The sequence below is a fragment of the Mytilus galloprovincialis genome, chromosome 4, assembly GCF_965363235.1.
Source record: "Mytilus galloprovincialis chromosome 4, xbMytGall1.hap1.1, whole genome shotgun sequence".
In the NCBI taxonomy this organism is placed as follows: domain Eukaryota; kingdom Metazoa; phylum Mollusca; class Bivalvia; order Mytilida; family Mytilidae; genus Mytilus; species Mytilus galloprovincialis.
Genome location: NC_134841.1, coordinates 70,271,317 through 70,298,216, shown reverse-complemented (window position 1 = coordinate 70,298,216; position 26,900 = coordinate 70,271,317). Strand labels below are relative to the sequence as shown.

The window sequence follows — 26,900 nt, the reverse complement described above, 5'->3', positions numbered from 1 at the left end:
ATCTGAACTTCTGATTTGTTTCTACATAGGGTCCCAAAAGGTTTAACACAACCATTGAAACATCACTGTATCTATTGTTTTTATTGTTAAAAAACAACATAAATTGACGACATATATTTACATCATATATTTACAAACAATACTAGTCATTTCAGCACATTTGAAAGACAATGCATACCACTTCAGTTCTCCATGTTTCGGTTTAAGGCCATAAATCAATACATTATTCCTAATGTTAGTTTCTTCACACTATGATACTTCAAATATATACAAAACTCCAGTTTTGTTGAAGGCGTATTCCTGAATAACTGTTCGTTGTACCATTTGCCATTTCTGTTCATTTTCTAATTTTCTCATCAGTGGTTCTAAGATATCATTATAACATGACATATAGATGTATTCCTCTCTCATTGCAATTATAATATATCCACCTGTTAAGACAAAATTTGAATTTATCAAAAAAATTAATTAAAAAGATTAATGTTAAATCATTTAAACAGGAAACCCAATGGTCTTATCTATCTAATAAACGAGAAACTAGAACCACTAATAAACCACATCAACAAACGACAACCACTGAACAACAGGTTCCTGACTAAGGACAGGTGCAAACAAATGCAGCGGGTTTAAACGTTTTAACAGGACTTCTTTACTGTACAAAATTTAGTCCTGGTATATATGATGAGTTTATTTACTATCATTATAACGTTTTATATCAACAATTGTCCTCTTTATCTCCAATCTGTTTGTTACTTTTTTTTAAAAATAAATATCATACCTTTTTTAGTCAATCGAATCAGATCATGAAGTGCATCAGCAGGAATGTGTCCTAATCCAAACCCACCAGAGGTAGTTATACAATCGTAAAAAGCTGTGGATACAATATTATACTTTATTTTCTTTCAGTTATGTAAATTCAAACAGCATTTTGCAATTAAAAGAATAATGCTTAAAATGATCCATTTGTATTCATATGACAAAAAAAAACATTACTTATCACCAATAGCCTATTGTTACTACAATGTGCACCTAGATTCAATATTGAAACAAATTGTGCATGCTCAATAGAACTACTGCTCCAAACTGAGTAATTCCATCAGGTGTTTTGTAAAGGGAACTCACATCCTTTAATTTAACCAATTTTTTTTTTTCATGAAACAGAGTGGTTCGTTCGAGAACAAGGGTAAACAATTTAAAAAGAAATACAGTTAATGTACTAGTATTAATAAAAGTGGATCTTAAAATGAGGCAAATCATAATCATCTATAGTTAATTTTGTTTGCAATCATTTTTTAGTCAATTATTCAAAATATCTCTGTATGAGGCTTTCATAACCTTAGCCAAAGCAAAGTCCATGATACTTACCATTTCGAGCTGGCATTGTATATTCGCTAAGAAAATCACATATATAATTATTGTATAGATTCTTTTTTCTTGCCTGAGCCAACATTGAACCAGAGGGATCTAATGCATCAATATTAGTAAATCCCAATTGGCGAAGCTAAAAAAGAATGTTAGATCTGATCAATGTTAGAATTTGTTTTACCCAATTAAGCAAGCTATATTTCAATTTTGTTTAGTTTTGAAATTTGGAACTCTGATCGATCTGAGATATGCCGTTTTCTAGGGATGCATTAACTAATTTATAAGCTTTGTTAATTTCCCCTGTAGGCCAATATCAAACTAATTTTTTAGTTGCACTGGGCTATTTGATTAAAAAAATCTTCAAAAGAATTATTTTTAGTAACAAAATTATTAAGTTCATCGAAATAATAGACTTCAATAAAAACATGTGCATACAAACTGTGAGTTTAGCTTGCCATTTAAAAGTGCCGAAAGAAACATCACCATCAATGAAAGAAAAATAAGTCCCGTTTATCATATGGTATAGTATGGATATTATCTTGGGAATTTGTAATATTATGTTCTAAAGGGGACATTAGTCGCTATGGGTCCAACTTACTAAGAATTAGTTCAGGTGGATAAATTTCATGTGTACACTTAGAAACATCTTTTTTTTAAACAACTTATCATCTAACTGACTGCTTGCGTTGTTAAAGATGTCTTTCACATGCAAGTGATGTTTTGTTTGGTTTCTATAAAGCTTTGTTAAAGCTGTGACTAATAAAAGTAACTTGAATACATCTGGAGTAAGAGTATAACCTCAACCTTGTTATGAAATGTATAATTTTGTGTTGACATTTTTTTTTATATTTTTACTGGTTTATACTACCGCCTTACCTCTTGAGAGACTTTACCAGTTCCCGCTGCTACATCTAATATTTGAACTGTAGGTCGACGATTTGGTTCAAAAACTTCTGCAGCAGCTTGAGCCGTTATATGAGGGCCTTTATATCCGTTGTCTACTGATAAGTGCTGCACAAAAAAATATAAAAGATTGTTATTTGATGTGAAATATACTGTTTGAAACACAAAATAATGTCAAGGACGTTTAGAAAAGGCCAAAATTTCATTTTTTGAATCTAGACTTTTCAAAATTTTTAATATAGAATATGTTTCCTAAGCAAGTATCAAAATATAGAAATAAGACTCAAACACAAATATAATGTATGAAAACTTGGAAACGGCTTTAATGCCGATTATTAAATAAATACATTGATTCTAATACAATATGGTTTATTCAACTTTCAAAAGTGAGACATAACCCCTGTTTCAGTAAATTGATAATGTTCAAAATTATTTAATCAATTTGATCATCGTATGACAGATTCTATGACAATCATGTTCCTCTAAGTTGTATTCTAATAGTACCATCTATTAGCTGTTTTCCCAAACAAGAGGCCTGGATAAAAATTGTGATAACCGATACTCATCTATGCAAATACTGACTAATAAGAATCTGATTTATTTCATCCTTTCGCAAATTAATTCGATTTTACATGCATATTTGATTCTTATAGGTTTCGATTGAGGTCTTAAATTTTGTTTTGTTTTAGGTACTATTGAAGTTAGATACATCCCTTGTTCCTCGTTGAATGTCTATTTTGCATTAGTAATAGTGAGATGGGATCCCAGCTTAATTTATCTTAATATTATCAGAGTATAAGCCACAAATCGTAGTTTTTGTTCTGTAACTCAAATAAATTTTCAGTTTTCAGCACGTTTTATCAGTTTGGTATAACCAGGACATAAGTATGGTTATAATTCCAAATTATTGCTACATTAATTATTGTTTATAGATAAGGATGTAATTGAACATTTAAATCATCCCAATAAACATAGCTTCAACAATTTATTTAAATTTAATTTCTACCTTACATTGTACCTACGAACATATCACTTCTAAATTTAAAGGAGTTTCTTATTTATTTTTACATTATCAATGTACGTGACGTAGGTGTCAGCTGATAACGAGAGACTATAAAACCAACGGTTTACTATGGTGAAGTCCTTTTTATCTTATTTGTGCGAACTGAACAGGTTGTGTTAGATTGTGCATTCGGAACTCCTTGGACTTATTCGATACTATTTCCAACATATAATTGTGACTAAGATAAAAAGCTGAAATGTTCCGAAAGTAAGAAACCGGAAATGGAAATAAGGATGATAGCATGGAGTGCAAAATATTTTTCGAGCAATTTCTTACATCAATAAAAAGAAGTCAATAACTATTCATAATAAGTCTTGTCTTTCTAGTTCAGATTTTATAAAGGAAACTTTTGGTGTATTTATCATATATGATTATAAGTAATAGTTTATGCTATCATCCACATTTCCCTTTCATTCTGGTACAAGACAGACCTCTAACTTATTTTATTATTACAAAGTCTTTAACAGTCATCGCATATTATCTCTCATGGACAGCCATTAGACAGTTCAATATACTGTTTACTAACTATTCGAATCAGGTCAGATCAACAAGTTCAAAATATAAGGTGTACTATCCTATATTTTAACTTCAACTTCTGCTTTCCGACCAAAACAACGCCAATAATAAACATTAGTAAATACCTGTAAGAGATAACCTATATAGCAGTTGCAGTTACGAATATTGGTCACGCGTTTTAAGCAAATATTTATATGTTACTGTGACAATTGACTGAAATAAAATACTTGGTCGCGTTACAAGCACATATCTTTCAATAATTTTGGCAAACTTATAAAATAACACATTATCTTAAATGCTTACTGTGAAAAAAATAAACCTAAAATACTGACCTCCAAAGTAATTTCAAAAAGGGGGTGTGTTGATATGGGTAAATAAAGGCAACAGTAGTATACCGATGTTCAAACTCATAAATCCATGGACAAAAAACAAAATCGGGGTAACAAACTAAAACTGAGGGAAACGCATTAAATATAAGAGGAGAACAACGACACAACACTACAATGTAACACACACAGAAACGGACCAAGCAACAGACAAAATCCCACGAGAATAACAAATATATCATCAAAACCTAATACATGAATTTGGGATAGACAAGTACCGTGACACATATATTAAAAAAATGACAACTTGTCGTTCATCCATCATTGCTAGTGTTGTAGATAGTCATTATGTTAGCGTAACCATTAAAACATGTTAATCTAATTTATAATATGCAAATAACATATACCAAGACTACTAACTACCAGAGTTTTGATAACGTGTGTATGAAAGTGACTTTAAGAAATTGTAAGGACTTCAACAATGAGCAAAACTCATACCGTACATTCAAATATACATAACGAGCGATTACCGGTACTAACGACAACCACTCAATAATAGGTTTTGACCACTGGTAGTACCCTAACCTTGGTCAGTGGTGTAACAGCACAACATTAGAACAGTAAGATCTAATAGGGAAAAAACAAAAACAACTGCATGCAATATATTTTGCAAACAACATGGTGTAACAGCACAACATAAGAACAAAATGAGAGAAAATTAGTTAAAAACTGTTTGACTCATTAATCTTCAGACAGGAACAAAGTACAAAACAAACTAACAAAAAGACTAAAATACTGATCTACGAGTACTTTCAGTGACAGAAAGCTAGTTCAAAGCCAATTACAACTCATAGATTTATCAAGGAATGCGTTACAGTAATAATTTTTTGCCTTACCTCGTCATATTTGCCTGTCTGGGCCCAATTATTGTAGTATTTCAGTAGATCTTCAGTTGAATGACTGCCTTTAAATAATGTATCATTTACTTTTAAGGCTTCCATATTGTTTTCCAGGATATCTAAAAGAGAAAAGATTCTATGGAAAAGACATTCAAGAGGGTTATCTTGTGCTCCAAAAGAATATGATGAAAAGCAAGTCTAAAGATAGTACACTAGAACTACTACTGCTGCAATATTGAAGTTGTTATGGTGTCTGAACAACATTATTACCTTGATATGGTAACGGAACAACATGCGTCTGCCTTCTTAACTGGTATATGGTGGATTGGGTATGCGTTGCAGGGGAAATTGAATGCACTAAGTCATTCATCGTTTCGATGCAGGTTTGAAATTGAAACACCCTATATTTACATTCAGAAGTGGAAGACTAAAAATTATATTTGATAGAGAAATGTGAAACGAAACATATTGATTTATAAACAAACTGTTACTCTGATTCTATTTTGTTGAATTTGTCAAGTCAATGCTCAATAATAAAATAAATGAACAATCAAATTTATATTTTTTTTTAATTAGGTTATGTCAAAAATAAATGTGAACTTTTTTTTAAAGTAAGCTAGTAGTTGGGAATATAACTATTTGATGAAAATATACAACTAAATTAAATTCATGTAATGAAGACGTAAAAAAAGGTTGTAAAAATTATGAAAGAATTATCTGTTTTAAAACAAAATAATGTTTTTAACATTTAGCGAACATGGCTACATACAGCTCGTTCATGTTTTACTTGATTTGAAAATATCATGTACATGTACATTTTTGCTCGTATTTCAAATACTGTCCATTTCCATTCAAATCAATTAGTTTTTAATTTGATTTTAATTTGACATATCAAACGAAGTCTTCTAACTCAATGACACAAATAAAAAAATTATCATTTCATTCCTAAACAATGTCCTTGAAATATCACATTGTAGCGGAAATTATACACTTTCTGATTTCATTTGCATGCTTGAAAAGACAAAAGTCAGACTTCGCTTCAATCAAATACCGTGTTATAAGAAAGGTACATTAGTTTTGAGTAAAACAATTGTAAGCGGTTAGAAAATTAATTCCATATGTAGGTTTTTTTCTAGTTGATCGACCGTAATGTTGGGCGATAAATTTAGACTGCCGATTAAAACAGGGGGTAATGTAGATATCACATTAACAAACCTTGCAATAGCCAATCAATGTACCCCTTTAAGAGATATTGCAGGGTTTAGATAGCCTTCATGTTTTCTGCATGAGCTAGCGGATTCTGACCGGACGTATCTGTATATCTGTACATTCCGAAAGCCAACAGTAAACGAAAGCAAACTCGAAACGGTATCCGTTTCCTCAAAACTGACATTCATTATTTATATATTAGAATTGGTACGAATTCTATTATCTTCAATTTCATATACGACAAAAATACTTTTACTTCTCAAGTAGAACAACTGCATTATAAACATGATAAAAATCAATATTAACGGTATATGCATCTACATCATTATATCTGTTTTTAATCTTTCTTCAAATGTATAATAATGTAAAATGAACACAAACAATAAAACAAGCGTCTAATAAATAATAAAAGATGTCAAAAAATAACTCTCTACTTAAAGTTGACAATACAATTAAATAAAAAAATTATCGAGTGGCGACAATTTTGATTTTCCATACTGCAGTAATACATTAATCGTAGCAAGTAGAAGTTTGAAATATATACACAATATTTTTCGAATCCATTTTTGCGCCAGCTTAATATATGAATTTATACATCAATATTAGCTGCAGTTTTTATAGTTATAATATGCGCGGACTTCATATTTAGTGGTACTCTATCATGGATTTAACTATTTATGACAAAACATACTGCATGTACTGATCTCAAAGATAAATGCAATAAGGGAAAGTCAATGAAAAAAAGACAGAATGGAAATTTATATACTAGCTCAACGAGTGGGGGGAAATGGCGCTCTTTCGGGAGTTACTTTTTATAGTGATACTTGTATATCATGTTCTGGCATTTCTTTAATTAGTTAATCTTTTTTTTAAACTAGTACCTGAAATTATGCCTTTTTAAAAATTTATATATGAAAAAAATCGTAACATAAGTTTTCTGAACATAAATGTTAATTGAAACATAAAGAAAAATAGAAAATTGCTTTGCCCGTAAAACTAATGGGTTTTTTTCTTCAAATAAAACCAATTGGTTTACAGTATACTTTAGTCTTAAAAAGAATTATCATAAAAAAAAGAATAATATAGCAATAAAGACGTAAATATCATTATCAAAGAAAAAATATTAGCCACATTTAGAAAAAATGAAAAAGATCGATTCTTTACCTTTGAAAATACAGATTTAATTTAGACTTATAACTTACATTTTATAAAGTAAAAAGAGAAATAATTAAATACAAATATTTTATTAAAATCATTAAAGACACATAATTACCCATTCTTACCAGCGCAGTGATGTCTTTGGGAATACTGTTCTAACAGCGGACAAGTACACATTTATATATAATCAGTCTGACCCACAAAACTAGTTAAAACCAGAACAAGTGACGATACGCGTTTATATTTAACTTTAGGAGTCTTCGTTTTTAAACTTTAAAATGATTTTATGGGGGATAATATGTACTGAAATTGCTATTTCATGCTATATAAGCTATTTCTAAATCTATTGTGATTTGTGCGAACACATTTGGGGTGATTAGCATGATTTTTTTAAAACAGATTATGAAAAAAGTTAACAAACTCTGAAGAAGAACATCTATATCTATTAAAAAAAAGTGAAAAATAAAAAATAAAAAATATTTGTCCTAATATATATACATTAGAGTGATTTATATTTACTGCTATTTCATTTCATAAACATCATTTAGGCATTGAACGAAAGGTCTGTTATCTTTGTAGTTTGTATTTCGCAATAACTATGTGTATGAAACGATAACTAGTTATTTTTCTATAAAGCGTCGCTTGAGGTTATACCTATGCTATGAAAATATATGAAGTTTGTCTTTAAATCAAAGACAATCTTAATTTAGCAAACATTTAGTCAAGTTTAAAAGAAAATTTGTTAAAACTTGGACGCACAAAATATAAGCAAATCACTATGTTAATAAAAAGGCCTTTTTCTCAATTATATTTAATTTTTACTTTCATTTACGTATGTCTTTCATTGGTCATATAGTGTTTTTCAACTTTAACAGATCATTAATGTCATCGCTTTCAACGCAATAATCATAAACAAAAGCAGAGAGTTCACTTGAAGGACAGACTACGTTACCAGTTTTGCTGAATGGAAGGGAAACAAATTATCGGTCAATCTTTAAGAATATATGTTTTAATTCAAAACGGGAAATCCTGGACATACATCTATAATATTATAATACGTTGTTAGATCGGAGAGGAAGTATGGCACCGAAAAGGAAAAAAGAACTCCCAATGACTGCCTGTAAATACGGTTTATTAATAACGGTTAAATATTTGGAATTGCATAAATCACATGTATGTTGCAACGGTTATTTAACATGAAAAAGCCGAAACTCCACTAAATGATCCCTATACGTGCCATTGACGTGCATTTTTTTATTGGTATTCTTTTTTAAACCCAGCACAGTAAAACGGACACGCATGTGAATAATTCGAGCTCATTCATATTTGTTTTACCTCCAATTTAACCCATTAGCTAGAGTTAGGCTACGCATTAATAATTACATTAGATGTATGTTTCATTATAATACTTTATTCTGATTGGCTAACTTCACATCACGTGTTATTCCGTAAGCAGATGCATTGCTCAATACAACTTTTTATTCATGATAACACGTGGTCCAACAATAAAGTGCACAGGTGAATTTAATAAAAAAAATATATAAAATTCGTGTTTTCATGATCATAGCTAAAAAATGTAATTATAAGTATTGAATGCTTTTGATTTGACATGAAATATGATCGATACACTCATTTTCTGTACATAAATTGTTTATGATTTTTATTTTCGAAACACGATTTATTTTTCTTCTACAATGCATAGATAGTCTTATTCCTATTTTGCGAAACTTTTCGGTTTTTATTGTTCAACGTTTTGAATCAAGCGTTGATGGTTAGTTTTATGTACACGAAACAATCGTCTGGTGTAACAATTTATAAACCTGGTATATTTGGTGAGTTTTTACCAACGACTGGGTCGCTGGAGGACGTTTTGTATCCGAGAGTATAAAAACCAAGAAGTCAATACGTTTGTGTTGACAAGAAATATCATTGGTATGTTTATTGTTTGTAAATGGACTGTTTATAAAATGTTAAATTATTCAAAACACACTAAGGTTTTTCTTTCACAATACATAGATTGCCTTAGCCCCGTTTCGTACAACTTTTCTGAATTTTCAGTTAAGTTGCTCTCCTACTACATATTGATTAAGGCTTCAAACTGTATTGATTTGACCGGAACGTGTTAGTTTTATGTAGACTGACGCAACAAATTATAAGCCTTATATATTGGGGGAGTGTTTACAGCCACTGGCCAGGGTATATTCTTCGTTCGTCCCTGGGTGTATTAACAGACTTGTAGTCAACACTCTTGCGTTGATATGAACTACCTTTGATATGTTCAATTTTTGTACATTTACTGTTTATTGAAAATTCGTTATTCGAAACACAAACGTTTTTCTTCCCAAATGTACAGATTGTCTTATTCATATTTGATCAAACTTTACGGAAATGTAGGTTCTATTGCTCCTCAATTTGTATTTGATTTTGGCAGCAAATCGTTCTGATTTGAGCTTCAATGATGAGTCATATGTAGACGGAACGTGCGCCTTGCGTAATAAAACATACACCTTGTATCTTTAATGAAATTTTCCTACAACTGAATCGATTTTGTATTTGATTTGGCCTTCCACCTGTTTTGATTCGAGCTTCAGTATCGTATCGTAGACGAAACGCGAAACAGGTGCGACAAAATATATGCCTTCGATCTTTGGTGTGTTTTCTGAATAATTTGAATGTACTTTATTAAAACATTAGTTTAAGAGAACTATCGCAATCTTAGGAAACATATTATAGCTCAAATTTTACACATTTCATGTTTTGCGCAAGTTATAACTTCAGATTTATTTCCTCATAATAATTTCGATAATCCAACCACCATTGATGGTCTGGTGCTAGTGGAAGGTCTAGTGTTTAACTCTTCGGTTGGTTGAACCAAAGCCATGAATATTTGTGTTTGTTGTTTCTTGATAAGCACACAACAAATCAAAATATTGTAGAATGACATTTCTTTGAGCATGATTCAACAAAATCTGTGAAAGACCATGTTGGGAATTCCTAAATATACGTCTAAGTTAGAAATTAACACAGAATTATAACTCTCGCTTATGTACATAATAGCAAAATTTAAGGTTTCTGTATAATATCTTCTTGTTGATTTAAGAAAATCATTCGATATTTAAACAAGCGCTTAAAATCGCTTAATTTTTCTGAATAGGAGATGGGGTGTTAATTCCAATAAGACAACTATATAACGGAGTTGACATTTGTTCCGCAATGGTCATTCCTGTATTTGGTCAAGTTGATTTAAAAATTAGAAATATACTAGTATTTAGGTCTCCGATGAATAACTCATAAATTTAAAAAGCACAATCTTACCTACCATACACATGTTGAGTACTGTAATTGTATATATAGAATTTACATAGGCTTTCTGTAATAATACGGATGATTGAGTATTGTCATGACAAGTTCGAATTAAATATTGTGCTCAATCTATGCGATTAACAGTGCCAAAAAAAGGACAATTAGAGGTTTCTCTTCAATTGGTATTGCAGTTGCCAGACTTTAAAAAAAAACACAGCTTGAGACGAATTTGACGTTTCGGGTTGGTCTTTTCTGAGTTATTCCCTTAGTAATTGACAAGATAGAATTTTTCATTCCATACGGTAATAAATAAATTTGGTGTTTTTACTGTCTTCTGATTGGTTAAAATTATTAGTTTTATTTTCAATGTAGTCAATTTTGATTGCAACACGCCCACTCTGTCGACGTTGTGTATTCATACGCCAACATGTGTGTACGTTGTTATTGTTAATATAAATGATATAAAAAGTTCTTTGAGCCCTATTTTTGATAGAAATTTATTTATAATGAATGGCAATAATCTATTTTGATTTTATTGAACCATAAAACTAATTTTTGACTCTTCACATTTTACATAATCCGCGAATTCAATGTGAAGAGTCAAAAATTAGTTTTATGGTTCAATAAATTCAAAATAGATAATAGCCATTCATTAAATACAAAGAAATTCCATACATACACTATATTTTTTTTTATCGTTCAATTGCATATTTCATGAAGATTCGGGACGAGAGGGATAATCATAAATAAAACATACTTCGTCGATTGTTTTATAATACAAATACACAGAAAAACAGAATAAAAAAATATTTAGTCAAAATATACAACGAAATCTGGGGACTGAAATTCTAATAAATTAGGCAGCAACCATTTGATTTTCTGGGGGGGGGGGGGGGGGCTATGGTTTTTTTTCTTCTGGACAAATTTTTTTTTTCGACTGCGGCGAAAAACGATCTATTTTTTTCGCGACAAGTCGAAAACAATTTTTTTCTTTCAATGTTAACATTACATATAGTGGCAGCTGAGGGTGAAACAAACAATTTTTTTTTCTCAGAATCAAAAACAAATTATTTTTTTCTCCAAAAACTGGAAACAAACTTTTTTTTCCAAAAAAAACCATAGCGCCCCCCCCCCCCCCCCAGAAAATCAAATGGTTGCTGCCTTAGTATCTTGTGTACTTACCCTATATTTGGTTATCTACCAGTTGAATATCTGATGAATAAAATAAAAAGTTATCTTGTTTTATATGGAAATGAAAATTGAATATCTTCAAAACAAATCTAAAGACGTAAACAAATGACATGTGACGATGTTTACATCAAATACGCTGTCAATAGAAAAGGATAGGGATGTATGTCTATTTATAGATATTTTGCGTATTTAAAATTTAAATTAGGACATCACAACATCTGGGTAAAATATGACGAGTAAACTATGACACAATTGTTTATTCAGAATTCCAATTGGAACTTTATATGGTAATATATAGTTTTCCTATGAGATAATTAAAAAATCATGTCAATCTTTAAACACTATGTACAATAAATATAAACCTATATAAAATGTATAGCAGATAACAACTTATTGTCACATCTTTACGTTGTTTAACAACATTACGTCTCCTACCACCTTACAAAGTACCCAAAAGATAGGTTAGAAATACATACTATCTTTTCTCTATTTTTTGTGATTAATATTTTCACATTTCTTAATCTTTGCGAGAAATATATTTCTCGTCACTAGTGAATTATCTGTTCTCAGCAAATGATTGGTCGAAATTTTTTTATGACGTCAAATTTTCATGGGTTCTTCTTATTTTCCCATTGTGACGTCATGAAAAAGGCGACCATACCTGATGACCTCACACAAAGAGAACACAACTTTGTACACAACTTTGAAAAAGTAAAATCATGAAAATACTGAACTTCGTGGAAAATTCTAATGAAATGGCAAAATCAAACTCTCAAACACATAAAACGAATTGATTACAACTGTCATATTCCTGACTTGGTACGAGCATTTTCTTATGTAGAAAATGGTGGTGTAAATCTGGTGTTAAAGCTAGCTAAACCTTAATTACTTGTATGACAGTCGCATCAAATTCCATTATACATATATTAACAACGATGTGTGAACCAAACAAACAGACATAATATGTAAAATGTCAAAAATAGGGGTACAGCAGTCAACATTGTCTTATAATCTTAGTCACTATAAAATCAAAAAAAATGTGTAACAAAGAAGCACAAAATGCCATATAGGCCAAGCATATTAGCAAAAGCTAAAGACAAGACTACGAGAATTATCGTAGAACAATAATACAATGAAGGGATGTACAAGTACCGAGCCACGTCGAATGAATATCAATAAAAACTGACTAAACAGTAAAAGTAATATTCATAAAGACAAATAAAATAATAGTATAACACGGTATATAGATGATAATCAACGTCAGTACCCAGAATGTATACTTCAAGACCATCGTGTATTATTTGATACGGAATATTTATCATCAAAGTCTTTGTACCTTCCAGTGAACTTTTTTAGAATAAAAATGACAAGATGTCTTTGGCATACCCCTGATTTATCAAATTTCTGCTAAGACACTATAAGAGTAAAACAAAGGAACAACAAGAACACCAAAGTGTAACAAAAACAAACGCCAACACACATAGAAACGAACTAATTGTTAACAACTGCCATATTCCTGACTTGGCACAGTACATTTTTTAAGAAAAAAAATACTGGATTGAACCTGGTTTAATGGCACGTTAAAACTCGCGCTTTATAACAATGTTTAAAAATAATTTGCTTTGACGTTGGACTGCGTTATGTCACTTTCCGTTTTCATATACACCACGACTTGCATTAGGTAAGAAGGATAACTCTAATTGACACAAGTTGCACAAACATCGCTTTTATATTAAGCATGTGTACACATTAATCTAGTGGAAATTATTTTGTTTTATAAAAATACTAGTATAAACTTGGTTGTTTAGTTATTCCATAAATTGCGTTAGGGCGAAATATCTTTTACGTAACGAGATCATCAATAAATAGTGGTTGTTTTTTTTTCAAATGTTTAAAATCATTAAGTATGAAAACATTATTTATATGTACACCAATGTGGAATTTACTCTATAAGCAGTTTATTTCTTAAATTAAAACAAGACGCTGTCATAATGACAGCAAACTGGGAATTTCTGACATTTATTAGTGTCGCCGAAAAAAGAACTACAAAGGAGAAATCATCAATATGTTTCTTGGCCTCCATTTTGTCACGTCAAACAACATATTAAAACCTAAAATGGAACGAAACAAAAGTTCTCAAGTTATCGCACGGAATATGGACGGAATTGCTTAAAACTAAAAACCTGGGTTCAATCGAACGTTGTACAGCCCTGTTTACTTCAAAATGTGTATGCTTATGCTTTAAACCGAGAAACTACGATATAAATCAAACCTTAACGTTTGTGTCTTTTAACTCAATGTTGTATCCTGTCACGGAAAGCATTTGCAACCATGATTATTGCATTTCTTTGGGAAATCAAACATAACTTTGAAACACCAAGTTATTGTTTTTTCTGCTAATTAGTAATCATAATTATTGAATCCTTTTGGGATCTTTTGTCAGTGCAATGGCAAGGTTATCATTATCATATAGGTAACTGTAAGGGTCTACAATTGTGTTTCCAGGGATATGAATGTGAGTGGGTACCAACAAACTGTAAAATAATTTTCCTTATCGAGAATATTCAAATTCCTATTATTGTATTATTCATTAAATCCCCTCTCTACAGTGTCGAGGTATATAGAAATCTTCATGTGTGTCCCTCGGTCACATTTTTGGTTTCCATATGATGAAAAAGATAATTGCTTTTTGAAATACATTAAAATTTTAAAAGCATTCTTTGTACCACGTAAGAGAGGTTACGTTCGATTATCGTCGTATTCATTTTCCAGTTCAAGAATACTTGATTGTTGGGAAATTCAAAATAAATGTTTCAAAATGGTAAATAGAGAACCTCTTTTTGAAAATAATGGATATCTAAATTTAATGTTTTGGACTACTAAAGACAGGTAAAGTTCGACTTTTTTTTTCGTTTTTTTCTGTAAATATTTACTGTTCCAAAGTTATGGAGTCCCTTTATCAACTCTTTAGATTTTGAATCAACAGGTTTTTTTAATAACTTGAAAATCGTAGTTTAGTTATCCGACTTTTTGAAATCCTGGATCCAATTGAAATGCTCCAAGCAAGAGAAATGACTTGCGTCTACTTACATGATCAGCGTCTTCAGCTAGGCATTCATCACCCGACATTCTTACCGATCATTTTTCCTTCTTATATCATTAATTCTACATGTTACTAAACATGTATGTCATCATAATTACGGTATTTGTTTACCTTAACTATTGTGTCTGTATTTATATTGTATGTTTCTCTGTAAACTTGTATCTCTAGTTTTTAGAGAATAAAGTATCTATCTATCTATCTATCTATCTAATTAGTTCTCAATTTAAATTCCACGGCAGTGAATAGTTCACCATACGTAAGTTTTGAAATCAGACGACCTTTTTAACGTCTTTCGAAAAATTGGAAGACCACGAAAAAAAACCACTCTAAAGTTGAGACATATGCAGAAAAGTGCTTCGGACGCACGAAATTTGTAAGGTGGTGTTTTTATTTTGTATCTGTCTTTTTATGTCCAATTTAAAAGATTTCGTACAGTGAAATTCTGTTCTGATTTATTATACTAGGAAAATGCATGTGTTCTTATAACTTAAAGGTAGTTTCAAACGGGGAAAATACATGTAAGAGTCGAAACAAAAACAATTGAAATGTTCTGAGTGAATGTTTTAAAAAAGTATATCTGAACTTCAAGGCAATTAAATAAGGACAAGTCCATAAACACTAACAAATCAACGATTTACATATATCAATCAACGAAACAAATGAAAAACAACTGTCATATTCCTGACTTGGGATGGGCATCACAGTTTCAGAAGAATATGGTATGTTAAATCTGGTTTTATAGATAGCTAAACCTCCCATTTCTATGACAGTTGTTTATAACTCCGTTAACAACCCAAACAGAAAATCATACATTAATGTGACAATATTTGAGATCCGCAGCCAAAACTTTCTAAACATAGATCAAAGACATACAAGAGTGAGTTATCTCATTTGCAATCATATCACAGTCATACACCACAATGGGCTAAAAAATTATAACAAACATGCAAATTAATCTAAGAAAGAAGACAACAAAAAATGTGTAGTAGATATTACATTTTAAATTTGACAATGACTCGATGGTTAGATATTTAAAAACCGTGTCACGTCAAACGTTACATAAACGAATCGATCAAAAGAAAAATAATAGCAAGGAGACAAATAACGGAGAATCTAAAGTAAAAATGAAAAGATACACAACATCAGTACTTAGATTGTATAACTCAAGACCATCTTGTATTGTTTTTGAAGTTACACTGAATATTTATCTGTCTATACGGTCTTGGTATTTTCCGATAAAGTATTAGAGAAAGGGGATGAAAAGTTCTTTGACAAAGCCCTGGCCTCACGGTCATAAAACTTTCGAGCATGATTTTTGTACTCAGACTCGAAAATCAACCAATCAAATTGCTGGATTTCATGTTTCGAGCATGATTTTTGTGCTCCGAGCACTGAGCAAAGTTTTATGCCTTCAAGGCCAGGCTCAATATATTTTTACTCAGACACCGTTTTACAAAATCTGAGTAGCAGCTACAAGCTCTTGAATATCGTATGAGTAATATAGTATACCAGACGAAGTGGTTGTGCATTAATGTTTTAAATAAGATATTAATTCGTATAAAGAATTGAACAATTTTCTTTTTCCTTTTATAGCTGACTATGCAGTATGGGAATTTCTCATTGTTGAAGGCCGTACGTTGACCTAAAGTTGTTAATTTCTGTGTCATTCGGTCTCTTCACGGTGGAGAGTTGTCTTATTGGAAATCATACCACATCTTCTTTTTTATATTTACCAAGATCGTTTGATTATGTTTCATATCTTGTTAGTAAACTGAAGAAAACGTTTGAAGTATCCGTGATAGAGTTTGGGTTCTTTAGCCTTTTCGGACAAAGTAACTGGTGACATTCTATATTCGGAAGTAAGACACGAAGAAATGCGATGCACAACATGCAAAATTGAGCTCAAAGCTAAGGTTTCTTTGTAACGCCATAAGCAATGGAACCAACATATATATTCAACTAAAGAGATCTTTAAGTTTCAGAAAAATATTTTCATAATAACATTGTAAGTGCTGGATTTTTATTCAGGAATTCTACAAAGCGACGATTGAGGGTAAAATGTTAAAACTTTTGTCGTAAATTGTAGCAAGGAATTTCGTATTATCGACCTTTTTTATGAATTAACATAAACGAAAATATCTTTTGAACGTTCGTTTCTTTTCGAGTCTCGGGTCTAATACAGCTTGCCTCAGTTAATAACACTAAAGTTATGGTTGAAGACGGCCGGAATTGTAGTCGTATTTTCAATTGCAAACTTATCAAACCTATGATATCATGTTATGCATTGACTCCATTACTTTTTTTCTCGTCATTTACTCTTCATGAGCTCGGCTTACGGTGGTAAAAAGCTACAGGGGGGAAATTACTTATACAAGTACCAATTTTAATTGTGATCTAGCAAAATTCGTTTTAAATCAAATGTATATACGTCCCCCACCAATTAGTATCAAACAGCATAGACACGTGAAGAGATAACACGTTTTCTCCATAAACAAATGTATGATTTTCAATCAGGCAAAAAGTTATTGAAAGTTGTTTTTCACGAGTCTTTTCGAGATTTAAAAACTGATAGATTATAACTACAAACTACTCATTAGCAGGTTATTTGTAGCGTCAAATTCAATGATGATCGTAATAATATAATACTTTATTCCGAAAGCAATACAGCTTATAGGATACATATACACAATTTTACACCAATATAAGAATTTTACAAGAGATATATAATATATATAAATATAAGGTGTGCATGAAAGAACATATAATACATATAATACATAATACATAATACATAATACAAAATACGAAATACGAGCGGAGAATGATATAATAATGAGAACAAAAATATTATTTATTGCAATTAAATTCTAAGTTTTTCTGCAGATTTTAAAAATATACCTAAGTTATTCAATTCTTTAATATTTCTGACAGAGAACAACTGGATAAGTTTATATGTAGAAGGATTTCTCCAATAATACTTTTTTATATACTTTTCTCGAATTTGACTATATTTTTTACATTCAAGTATAAAATGGTATTCATCTTCAATAGAGCTAGTATCACAATTTGTACATAGTCTATTATTTTTATCAACATTATAATATCTACCTGTTTCTAAAATATATGAGCTGATATACGATATTTACAAATGTATGGTTTGTATATATAATTTACAGGTCTATCTAAATAAAATTGCAATGTGTGTGTACTATACATCTATACAAATGACATTTATTTGAATTCTCAAAAAACATAGTAACTTCACTAATGAATGCACCAAGCATTCTTTCTTTTAATTGCGATAGAAAAATATCTTTACAAACTACACTTTGGTTTAACCAAACATAATTAAATCCATATCTAAACAAAATATCTCTAATTTTACAACACCAGTTTTGTTTATCGTTCTTTTTAATAAAACTTCTGTCATACATCTCATCATAGCAATTCTTTAATATACAATTTTCTGTACTCAAAATTTTTAACCAGTATTTGACCATTCTATACTGCCTTTCAATGTACATTGGCAATCTACCTAATTCACAATAAATCATATTAGTTACAGCACTCATTTTGACTTTAAGAATACGTTTTAAAAAATACAAATGAACTTTTTCGATATTAGGTGCCATATGAAATAATTAATTTATATCAGAAGTCCGTAAACAGTTTTTGAGAAAAAGATATAGAAATCAACCAAATTCATTGAAATTTAATGAACTGATGAATAGTAAAAATCTTTCTGATCTTAACAACTTGTGCAAATTTATAAGACATGTAAATATTCATTTAGATCTAGGTTCTCCTGGGTAATTCATGTACTTGATATCATTTAGTTTAATATGTATACCGTAATATTATTAATTCGTATATTTTAACAAATTTGATTCGTTTAGGGATAGTCACATGTTAAACTATATTTTCGAAGGTAGAGAGAAAACGGCGGATAGCAAAATGCATATTGACTGGCAAAAAGCATATCGCACGGTTATTTTTAGAATATCTAAAAACCGATATACTTTGTGACGTCATGTAATGAATTTCAGGATATTGTTTAACGTTTTGAAACACATGATATCTGTGATCGCTTATTTGACGAAAAAAATCTTCAAATACATAAGATGTAAAAAAAAAAAAAAAAAAAGTAAATGAAATAACAACTAATATGTTGTTATTGTCAAGGAAACACTGTAATATCTATAAAATTCCAACAAACCTAAATGACGATTTTGATACAAATATGGTCGGAAATTAATAATATAACAAATATAGCCTTTGTATGAGGTCAATACAGAATATATCGACCCAAAGAAGTATATCGACTTCGGACTTCGTCCTCAGTCAATATACTTCTTTCAGGTCAATATATCCTTGTATCGACCTCATACAAAGGCTATATTTGTATAATATATGATATGTACCTCCCTCTTGCTTTCGTATAATTTTTGTATGTCTGTACATATACACTATGTAATTATTGTGTGTATCTCTATACCATTGTAATTTGGTTTGTTGCAAAATAAAGATACATATACAACCCTTTCAATAGTTTCTGTAGCGACCATGTAAGGTTCCGTTAATGTGAGATTGATATTTATGGGTATACTTGTACGGTATTGAAATAATTAATTTATATCAGAAGTCCGTTAATGACGTTAATGGAGCAACATAAGTTTTGGGTAATCAGTGGATTGTAACAGGGTACACGTCAAGAGAAACTTGGAATCTTGATAGTTTATGAAACAAGCAATATTTGATGAATAAAATTATTATGCAGTTTCGTAAATCATAGATATGGTTACTAAGAGCGTGAAATACACAATATTGTGTCGCGTGCTCAACCACACAATAGAGTTGTTTTCCAATTAATCTGGATTTAACATTTTGATTGTACAGTATTTTACACCAAACAATGAAGAACGACAAATTGACACTTAGCTTACACAATAGATTTATTCAATAATTGATAAATCAGCAAAAATATTAATGAATTAGCAAATTTATGACATACGATTAACAGCATTATTGCAATTAAGGACATATAAAATGCTGTTACATGTATATATAAACAATTGCTCACTTTGAGTGTCCGAGTGGTTTTCTTCAGTTACTATAAAATGGATTTTGTGATAGCAATGATATTGTGAAGAAATTACTTCATTTTGTGACTATAATGGACTAAGATGAAAGTGATCATGAGATTTATGTAAATTAAGAACATTTTCAAATAAAATTATTAAGAAATTTAATTTTAATTTAATCGTTCTAAAGGAACGAACGTTAAAGCTATATATACTGCTTCCAGCAACTTCTAAGTAATGAATAACAAAACCGCATATCCAAGATATCAGTGTTCAGAAGAAGTGTACCTACCAGTTAAGCTTCAATTCATTATTTGGGGATGGAACGGAATATTTGCCTTGATATTCAATAGCATATCAATCATATTAATTGCGACGAATTCAAAACTTCAAAAGAACCCGTTCTTGGTGTTAATTCTTGGTTTAAGTATAAGTTCTACTGGATTAAGTGTATGCATGATATTTATTTCTGCAATAGTTTTAGCGTGTGACTACAATGAGGAGTTAACTTTCGATGGAGGCTGCGTGGCAGGAATGGCTCTTCTGAAAGCCATGCAGCTTTGTTCCACCTTCCATACGCTTGTTTTGTGTATCTTTCAGTACAGCTCAACCTTTACGACAATGAATGACAACATCAAACGATTTACATCATGGAGACTGGTTCCCGTTTGGCATATTATAATCATGATCTATATTTTCATTGTATTCTATAGCTGTGCTGATGTTACCTCATTCGACTGCAATGAAGATATATTTTTCGGAGAGAACTGGATTCGTGCTTCTTGTTTTACTTATATTCCCTTGCTCAGTACATTTATCTTGGTCATAATTGTGTATGGCATGACAGTCTCTCGTCTGCTCCGAAACCACAAACGTATGGTGGCCTTAGTAGGCAAAAGGGAATTGTCCGAAAAAAGACTTAGACATAATGTCATAACAATGGGACTGTTCATCTGTCTGACCATCCTTCTAGTCTTACCAAAATTTGCGACACTTGTCATTATATGTTGTGGATTTGATGGATTCCAGCTTATAAAGTTTGTTTCCGGTGTTGTATGTGGATTTAAACCTCTGATGGATCCTGTTGTGTACACCTTGCGCATTGAAGAAATAAGGAACAGTCTAAAGCTAACCTGTAAATTAAAGCGGTCCAATCGTATCGACCAATTCCAAGACAGTGGTGTAACTACAACAGATACCAGAACTGCGTCGACAAGGTTACATGACATTTAATTGTATTTCCTGGAAGAGAGACTTAAGTTTATATTTGTTATCCGCATTCGTTATTTATGGATGAATATTAAATGTTATACAATTCAGATAAGATTATTACTTATAACATTTTTTATGATATTGTATTGACTTACAACAGTAAGTCGAAGCAAGTTCAGGGTTTCAAATTCATGTCAAATTGATCTTTTCATACGCGAAAAATGTGGTTTATTTCTTTAATCATAACCTCCCTTAAATTACATTCGAAATTTTCAGTTTTGTTTGGAAAGCATGTGGTCAAAAACACAATTATAACATTATTAATCTACTTGTTATTGAATCTAAAGGCAAAAGCTGTAAGTTACTTCATTAGAGTTCTTTTCAAGTTACGTTAGCAATTGTATAAGACATTTATAGAAATGTTGTAAACATACTAAAAGTCTTTAAATCTTAAAACAAGTGTTGATACTAGTTGCATAAGAAATCATGACTTTGGCAGGTGTTTTTACGTTTTGTCAGTGTTTAGACTAATCAAGCATTCAAGAAAATAAAAATGAGAAGTTTTTTAACATCAGATTTGATAGATTAAAGAAAAACGAGTTGCGCTTTAAATTAAGGTTCAATCTTTTATAACATTATAATCGAATGTCAAAGTGTGTTGCCCTTTTATTGATTTGTAGTTTTAACATGTGTTCACTAGATCTACATTAATTCCGAACAAGTTTATAATTATGACAATTAATCTCAGATCTTATGCTGAGTTCACACGTAATTCGAATTCGATTCGCATTAACTAATTCGAATTAGTTTAATTCGCATTCGAAACGTTTTACGTCCTAGTAACGTCAGTTCTGATTCGTATTAACAAAAACGTATTTCTAATGCGAATTGACTAATTCGAATTAGTTAATTCGAATCAATTCGAATTAAAAAAGAAGAGTGTGTGAACGTGATAAACGAATTCGATTCGCATTCAATTCGAATTAAATGTCCGTGTGAACGAGGCATCAATAAACTTGCATTGCGTGTACAGTAAGGACTTTCGTTCAGATATATTAATCTGATAAAAATTCAGATCTACCACAACTCACATGCTCATTTCATAAGGCAGACTGTATATACTTTTTATGTTCATTTTTGTAGACTGTTGTTTATCTGCTGGTCGTTTTTTGTTCATTTTTGATGACTTGCCATTATCAATTCGTTTTCGACCTATGATTTTGAATATCCTAGTTTGCAAAAACAAACAATATAGCCAAATCAGACGTTTCAAATTTATCTTTAATAACTTGTATAAGGGCGTACCATTTAAACCCCTGAATTACAGACGGTTCCTAACTTTGGACATGCACATACAGGATTTTGCATGGTTAAACTAGTTGAAAGGCGCCAACCATCCCCTAAACCTGGACAGTGATGTAACAGTACAATATAAGAAAAAACTAAAAATATCAGTTGAAAAACGCTTAACTCATCAGATGGATACAAATAGAAATACAACTAACAGAAACACAAAATGTACTAGGACGGGTATTTGTACACCCAAACACCAAAAATACACTAAATACAGATCTGAGAGCACTAGCAGTTACTAACATCTAGTTCAAAGCCATTTTAAAACAACTAATAGAAAAAAATCATGCATGTAAGACGAAATTATCAATCAGTAAACATCTAACACCAAATGGATTAAGTGTAAATACGTCATAAACAGTCTAAGAAAAATATGACCTTGTGTAATGCCACGATACAGGTATCGACAGATTGTAGAGCCATGCATGTTCATATGTATTTAACAATAATATTTAGTTTGATTTATAATTTACTGACAACAAACAATGTTAAAAAAAGTCATAGATCTAATTAAAGTGTTAAACTGGTAATCTTTTAAAATAAGTTTATTTAAAGGATCGATATGTTTACCAGGATCGTTTCTAAATTTCTAGGCTCGGAAAAGAACATCTCCGTAAAAATTACGATGTAATCCCGTTTGAAATAAGTTTTCTGCAACTACAGCCAAACTCAATACCAAATCTTTATATATGGAACAATTTACTGCATGTTGTGGTAACGAAATTCCTGACTTTATAATTTACCAGTAATACATAGATAGAGTATGTTCATTAAAAAACAAAACGTCACAAAAGACACGGGCACATCGAACGAGTTTTGATATATGAATACCGTGAGATGGTGTCAAAGGAACATCATCATCCAACAATGGAAAATTAACAATACGGAGCGAAAAATCGTCCCTTTTGTCGTACATTTTAATGTGGAGTTTCCCGTTTAAACTCAAATGTCAAAATCTAGGAAAGGACAATTATTATACCGTTTATATATGATTTATTTCAGGTAAGTTCTTTTGGGTTAATTTCGGAAGTGTATTTAGAAATTCTAGATTATAAGGCGGAAAGTTTGTTGAATTTATAAGTTTTAAAATGTAATTAAGACGGCCTTTTCGAGTTTGGTCATCAACTGTCTTTCATAACAGTGCAATAACAAGTCTGCTACCAAATGGGCCGCAAAGTGGAAAGGGATTAATATAAGTTGCAATAACATGTTTCCCAATCCACTATAAATAAATATGTTTAAACTAAACTAAAGGGGCGCAATTGGTGCCCATATAAATACCTACAATCATTAAATATCGGCGATAAACTTTGTTGCCGAAACGTATATAAATATTATCAAGGAGAAAATTAACATCTTCAATCATCTCATCACACTTACACTGAGTAGGTATACCTAGCATATTTACCTTTTTTAACTAACCTGTCACGATAAACTTTATTGTTCGTTTTGAGGAAAACAAACTAAACAGACACAAAACATTTTTTTCACAATTAATAATACGACGGATGTTTTTTTGCCTTAAGCTGTTAACAGTGGCGTAGCCAGGGTTGAAATGATGTGGATGCCTTCGCCGAGCGGAGCGAGGCGAATTTTTTTTTGGACTATTTTATGCAGAAAATTATATTTTTTCAGACATTGTTCCTGTAGGCACATTTGCTCCCATAGAATCCGACACTGGTTATATAGATTTTTGTTTAATTTCAAAATACCCACCAATTCATATAATTATATTTCAAACATAATTCTAATGTTTTCTCGAAATTCTCCAAAAGGAGAAACATTAATTTTTATTAGTTATTGCTCTTGTTCATTGGTTACATAAAATATGTGCAATGCAGGGGACATAGGAACTTTGTTCTTTTATTGAAAATAAAATTAATATGTGGACCTAGATAGGAACTGGAATTTTCTGATAAGCCTAGGAATGGTCACACTCTATTACAGATTAGTTTTTTTCACGTCGTCGTTCATTTCACAGGAAACGATATCAGGATATGGTGGTTTAGTTGTCAGTTATGTTGTTAGTCAGTTGTAGAAGCCATTGCTCCGCTAGGCTCAATTTCAGATGAAACAATTTCATGTCCGAGGATATGTGCATCATTTTCTGCACTTGCCGTAGCCGACGACGTAGTCTTTTCACGAAAAAAATCGAGAACACTTTTCTGCGATATCTTGTTTTATTACATGAACTAAATTATCCTTAATAAAAGACCACGCACACTTCATCGGAAATAACTGGATGCTATCCTCATATCCTAACCTTTGTTACATACGGATACCTCCGAGTTTAACTGCTGCAAACATATCTTTATTTATATTTTTTTTTCCCTGTCAAAATGATGTGGATGCTTGAGCATCTGAGCATACATGCAAGCTACGCCACTGGTTAAGACCATAAAACTTAAGTTAATTAAGTGAGAAAGTTAATAAAGCAAATTCCATGTTTGCACTACTGAGAAGGACTTTCCAATATTTAGATATATATACCTTTGTACCACTATACAAGACACTCGTAAGAACACATTTAGAGTTTGCAAGCTCAGTATGGGTTCGACGACTTACAGAAAAGAGCGACGATTTACAGAAAAGAACCGAAAAGAACCAAAAAGGACCAAAAAGAACCGAAAAAGACCGAAAAGAACCGAAAAGGAGATCAACGTTTTTTGTAATCGAAGAAAATTAGCAAATTGCAAATTATTTAAGTCTATTAAAAATGAAAAGATATTTTTGACAAAAGTTTATCATAAGTTTTTAAACCTTATACTACGACAGGACTACATATAATAAATGTGAAAAATTATAGGTAGGGTCGGATGCCTAACTTATGGAATAGAAAACATAGAACAGAAAAGAACATATAAGATATTTATTCATTACTGTCAAACAATCGTTCTACGTTAATTGTATTTATAAGCTAAGTGTCATTATTTTGTCCAATCTCGGTCGCTAATTCATTTCGAACATTACAACAGTTCCTTATATATATTTTTTTGGAATGTGTATATATATTCCATTCATCAGTGAATATATAATAACACGGACATTCGTACAATCGGACAAAAAAAAAAATATCGTGACGGAAAACTTTACAGTAGTTATTGAATAAATACGAATATTTCGTTCTTTTTTTGTGTTTGTGTATGTGTATTACATGAGGGAGGTAATGCCCTTTACCGTCAGGCGTCAAACAGTCATTTTCGGCTACCACCATAAGCGTCAAATGTATAATTTTTTACCGTGATTCGTCAAAATATCCTTATCGTGATTCGTCCGATGTCTTAAATAATTATCGTTACCGTTATTTTTGGGAAAAAATAGCGTGATTCGTCAAATTCAGCTGATTTTTTTATCGTCTAAAAGAAAGTGTACATGTTATCGTCATTCACTAAAAATTATCGTTAACGTCTTTGGTTAGAATTTTTACCGTTATACGTCATTAAGGTACCCCCATTCCTACCCTGATCTTACATGTTAAATGAAAACACATTAATTGTTACTTTGACACGTTAAACCTGTCAAGGATTTGAATTCTTCAAGGAAAAGTCCCGCTATCTCCATGCACAAGTTTCTCTATAGATACATATACTAGCACAGGCCAACATTTATTTTATCACCATCTGACATCGTTTCGCTAATGTACATAGCTGTTTTAAATGGTTTATAAGATAAAATTATTAGGAATCAACAGGCCATTAACTTTTTCACACCCTTTAATCTATACCTATAAAAAAGTAAACAGTTATCAATTATATCGAAAGCGGGTGCGCTTTTCATTTATCTATATTTCCTGAAAGACGAAATGAAATGAATGTGATGTGCACAACATTTATAATATGTAGATAATGATGTATTTTTTTTTTTTTATTGATTTATCTCCTTTTATTCACATGTAGCCCAACGTTTTATACCGTAAATTGAATTAAGAAATTGAAACGAACCAGGAACATCTTAAAGTTTGCCATGGTTTACATGTAGCAGGAATTGAAATTTTCTTCAAATGTTTTTTACAATTCTATTTTCTAAAGCAAGGAAATGACACTGAATTTTTATTTTTTTTTAAATATTTAAATGCCTTAATCTGATACAGGGAAATCTAACTTTTTTTGTAAGTCTACATATCCCTATAAATGTTCAAAATAAATTTGAACTATACATTCCTTTATTACGAGGGGGAAAATTGGTGTATATATATTAAATAATAATTTATATGTATGC

At 31.0% G+C, this 26,900-nt stretch overlaps 1 protein-coding gene and 1 long non-coding RNA gene across 4 annotated transcripts; one reads left to right on the top strand and one right to left on the bottom strand.

Annotated features, from left to right (window-relative positions):
• Nucleotides 1-61: 61 nt before the first annotated feature.
• LOC143072847 (methyltransferase-like protein 27) lies at nucleotides 62-12,077 on the bottom strand. Of its 3 annotated transcripts, none has more exons than XM_076247963.1 (6): nucleotides 11,925-12,077; nucleotides 5,070-5,191; nucleotides 2,242-2,376; nucleotides 1,366-1,501; nucleotides 779-871; nucleotides 62-431 (listed from the first exon to the last, which is right to left on the bottom strand). In XM_076247963.1, the coding sequence occupies exons 2-6, from the start codon at nucleotides 5,172-5,174 to the stop codon at nucleotides 250-252; spliced, it is 651 nt and encodes a 216-aa protein (XP_076104078.1). In that variant the 5' UTR covers nucleotides 5,175-5,191; nucleotides 11,925-12,077; the 3' UTR covers nucleotides 62-249. The 3 variants fall into 3 exon arrangements, with proteins under 3 accessions (XP_076104078.1, XP_076104076.1, XP_076104077.1); XM_076247961.1 differs by lacking the exon at nucleotides 11,925-12,077 and adding an exon at nucleotides 7,565-7,631; XM_076247962.1 differs by lacking the exon at nucleotides 11,925-12,077 and adding an exon at nucleotides 7,555-7,617.
• Nucleotides 3,318-5,627, top strand: LOC143072850 (uncharacterized). The gene is made up of 2 exons (XR_012977333.1): nucleotides 3,318-3,538; nucleotides 5,187-5,627. It is a non-coding gene; the product is annotated as an uncharacterized LOC143072850 (long non-coding RNA).
• Nucleotides 12,078-26,900: the final 14,823 nt, after the last annotated feature.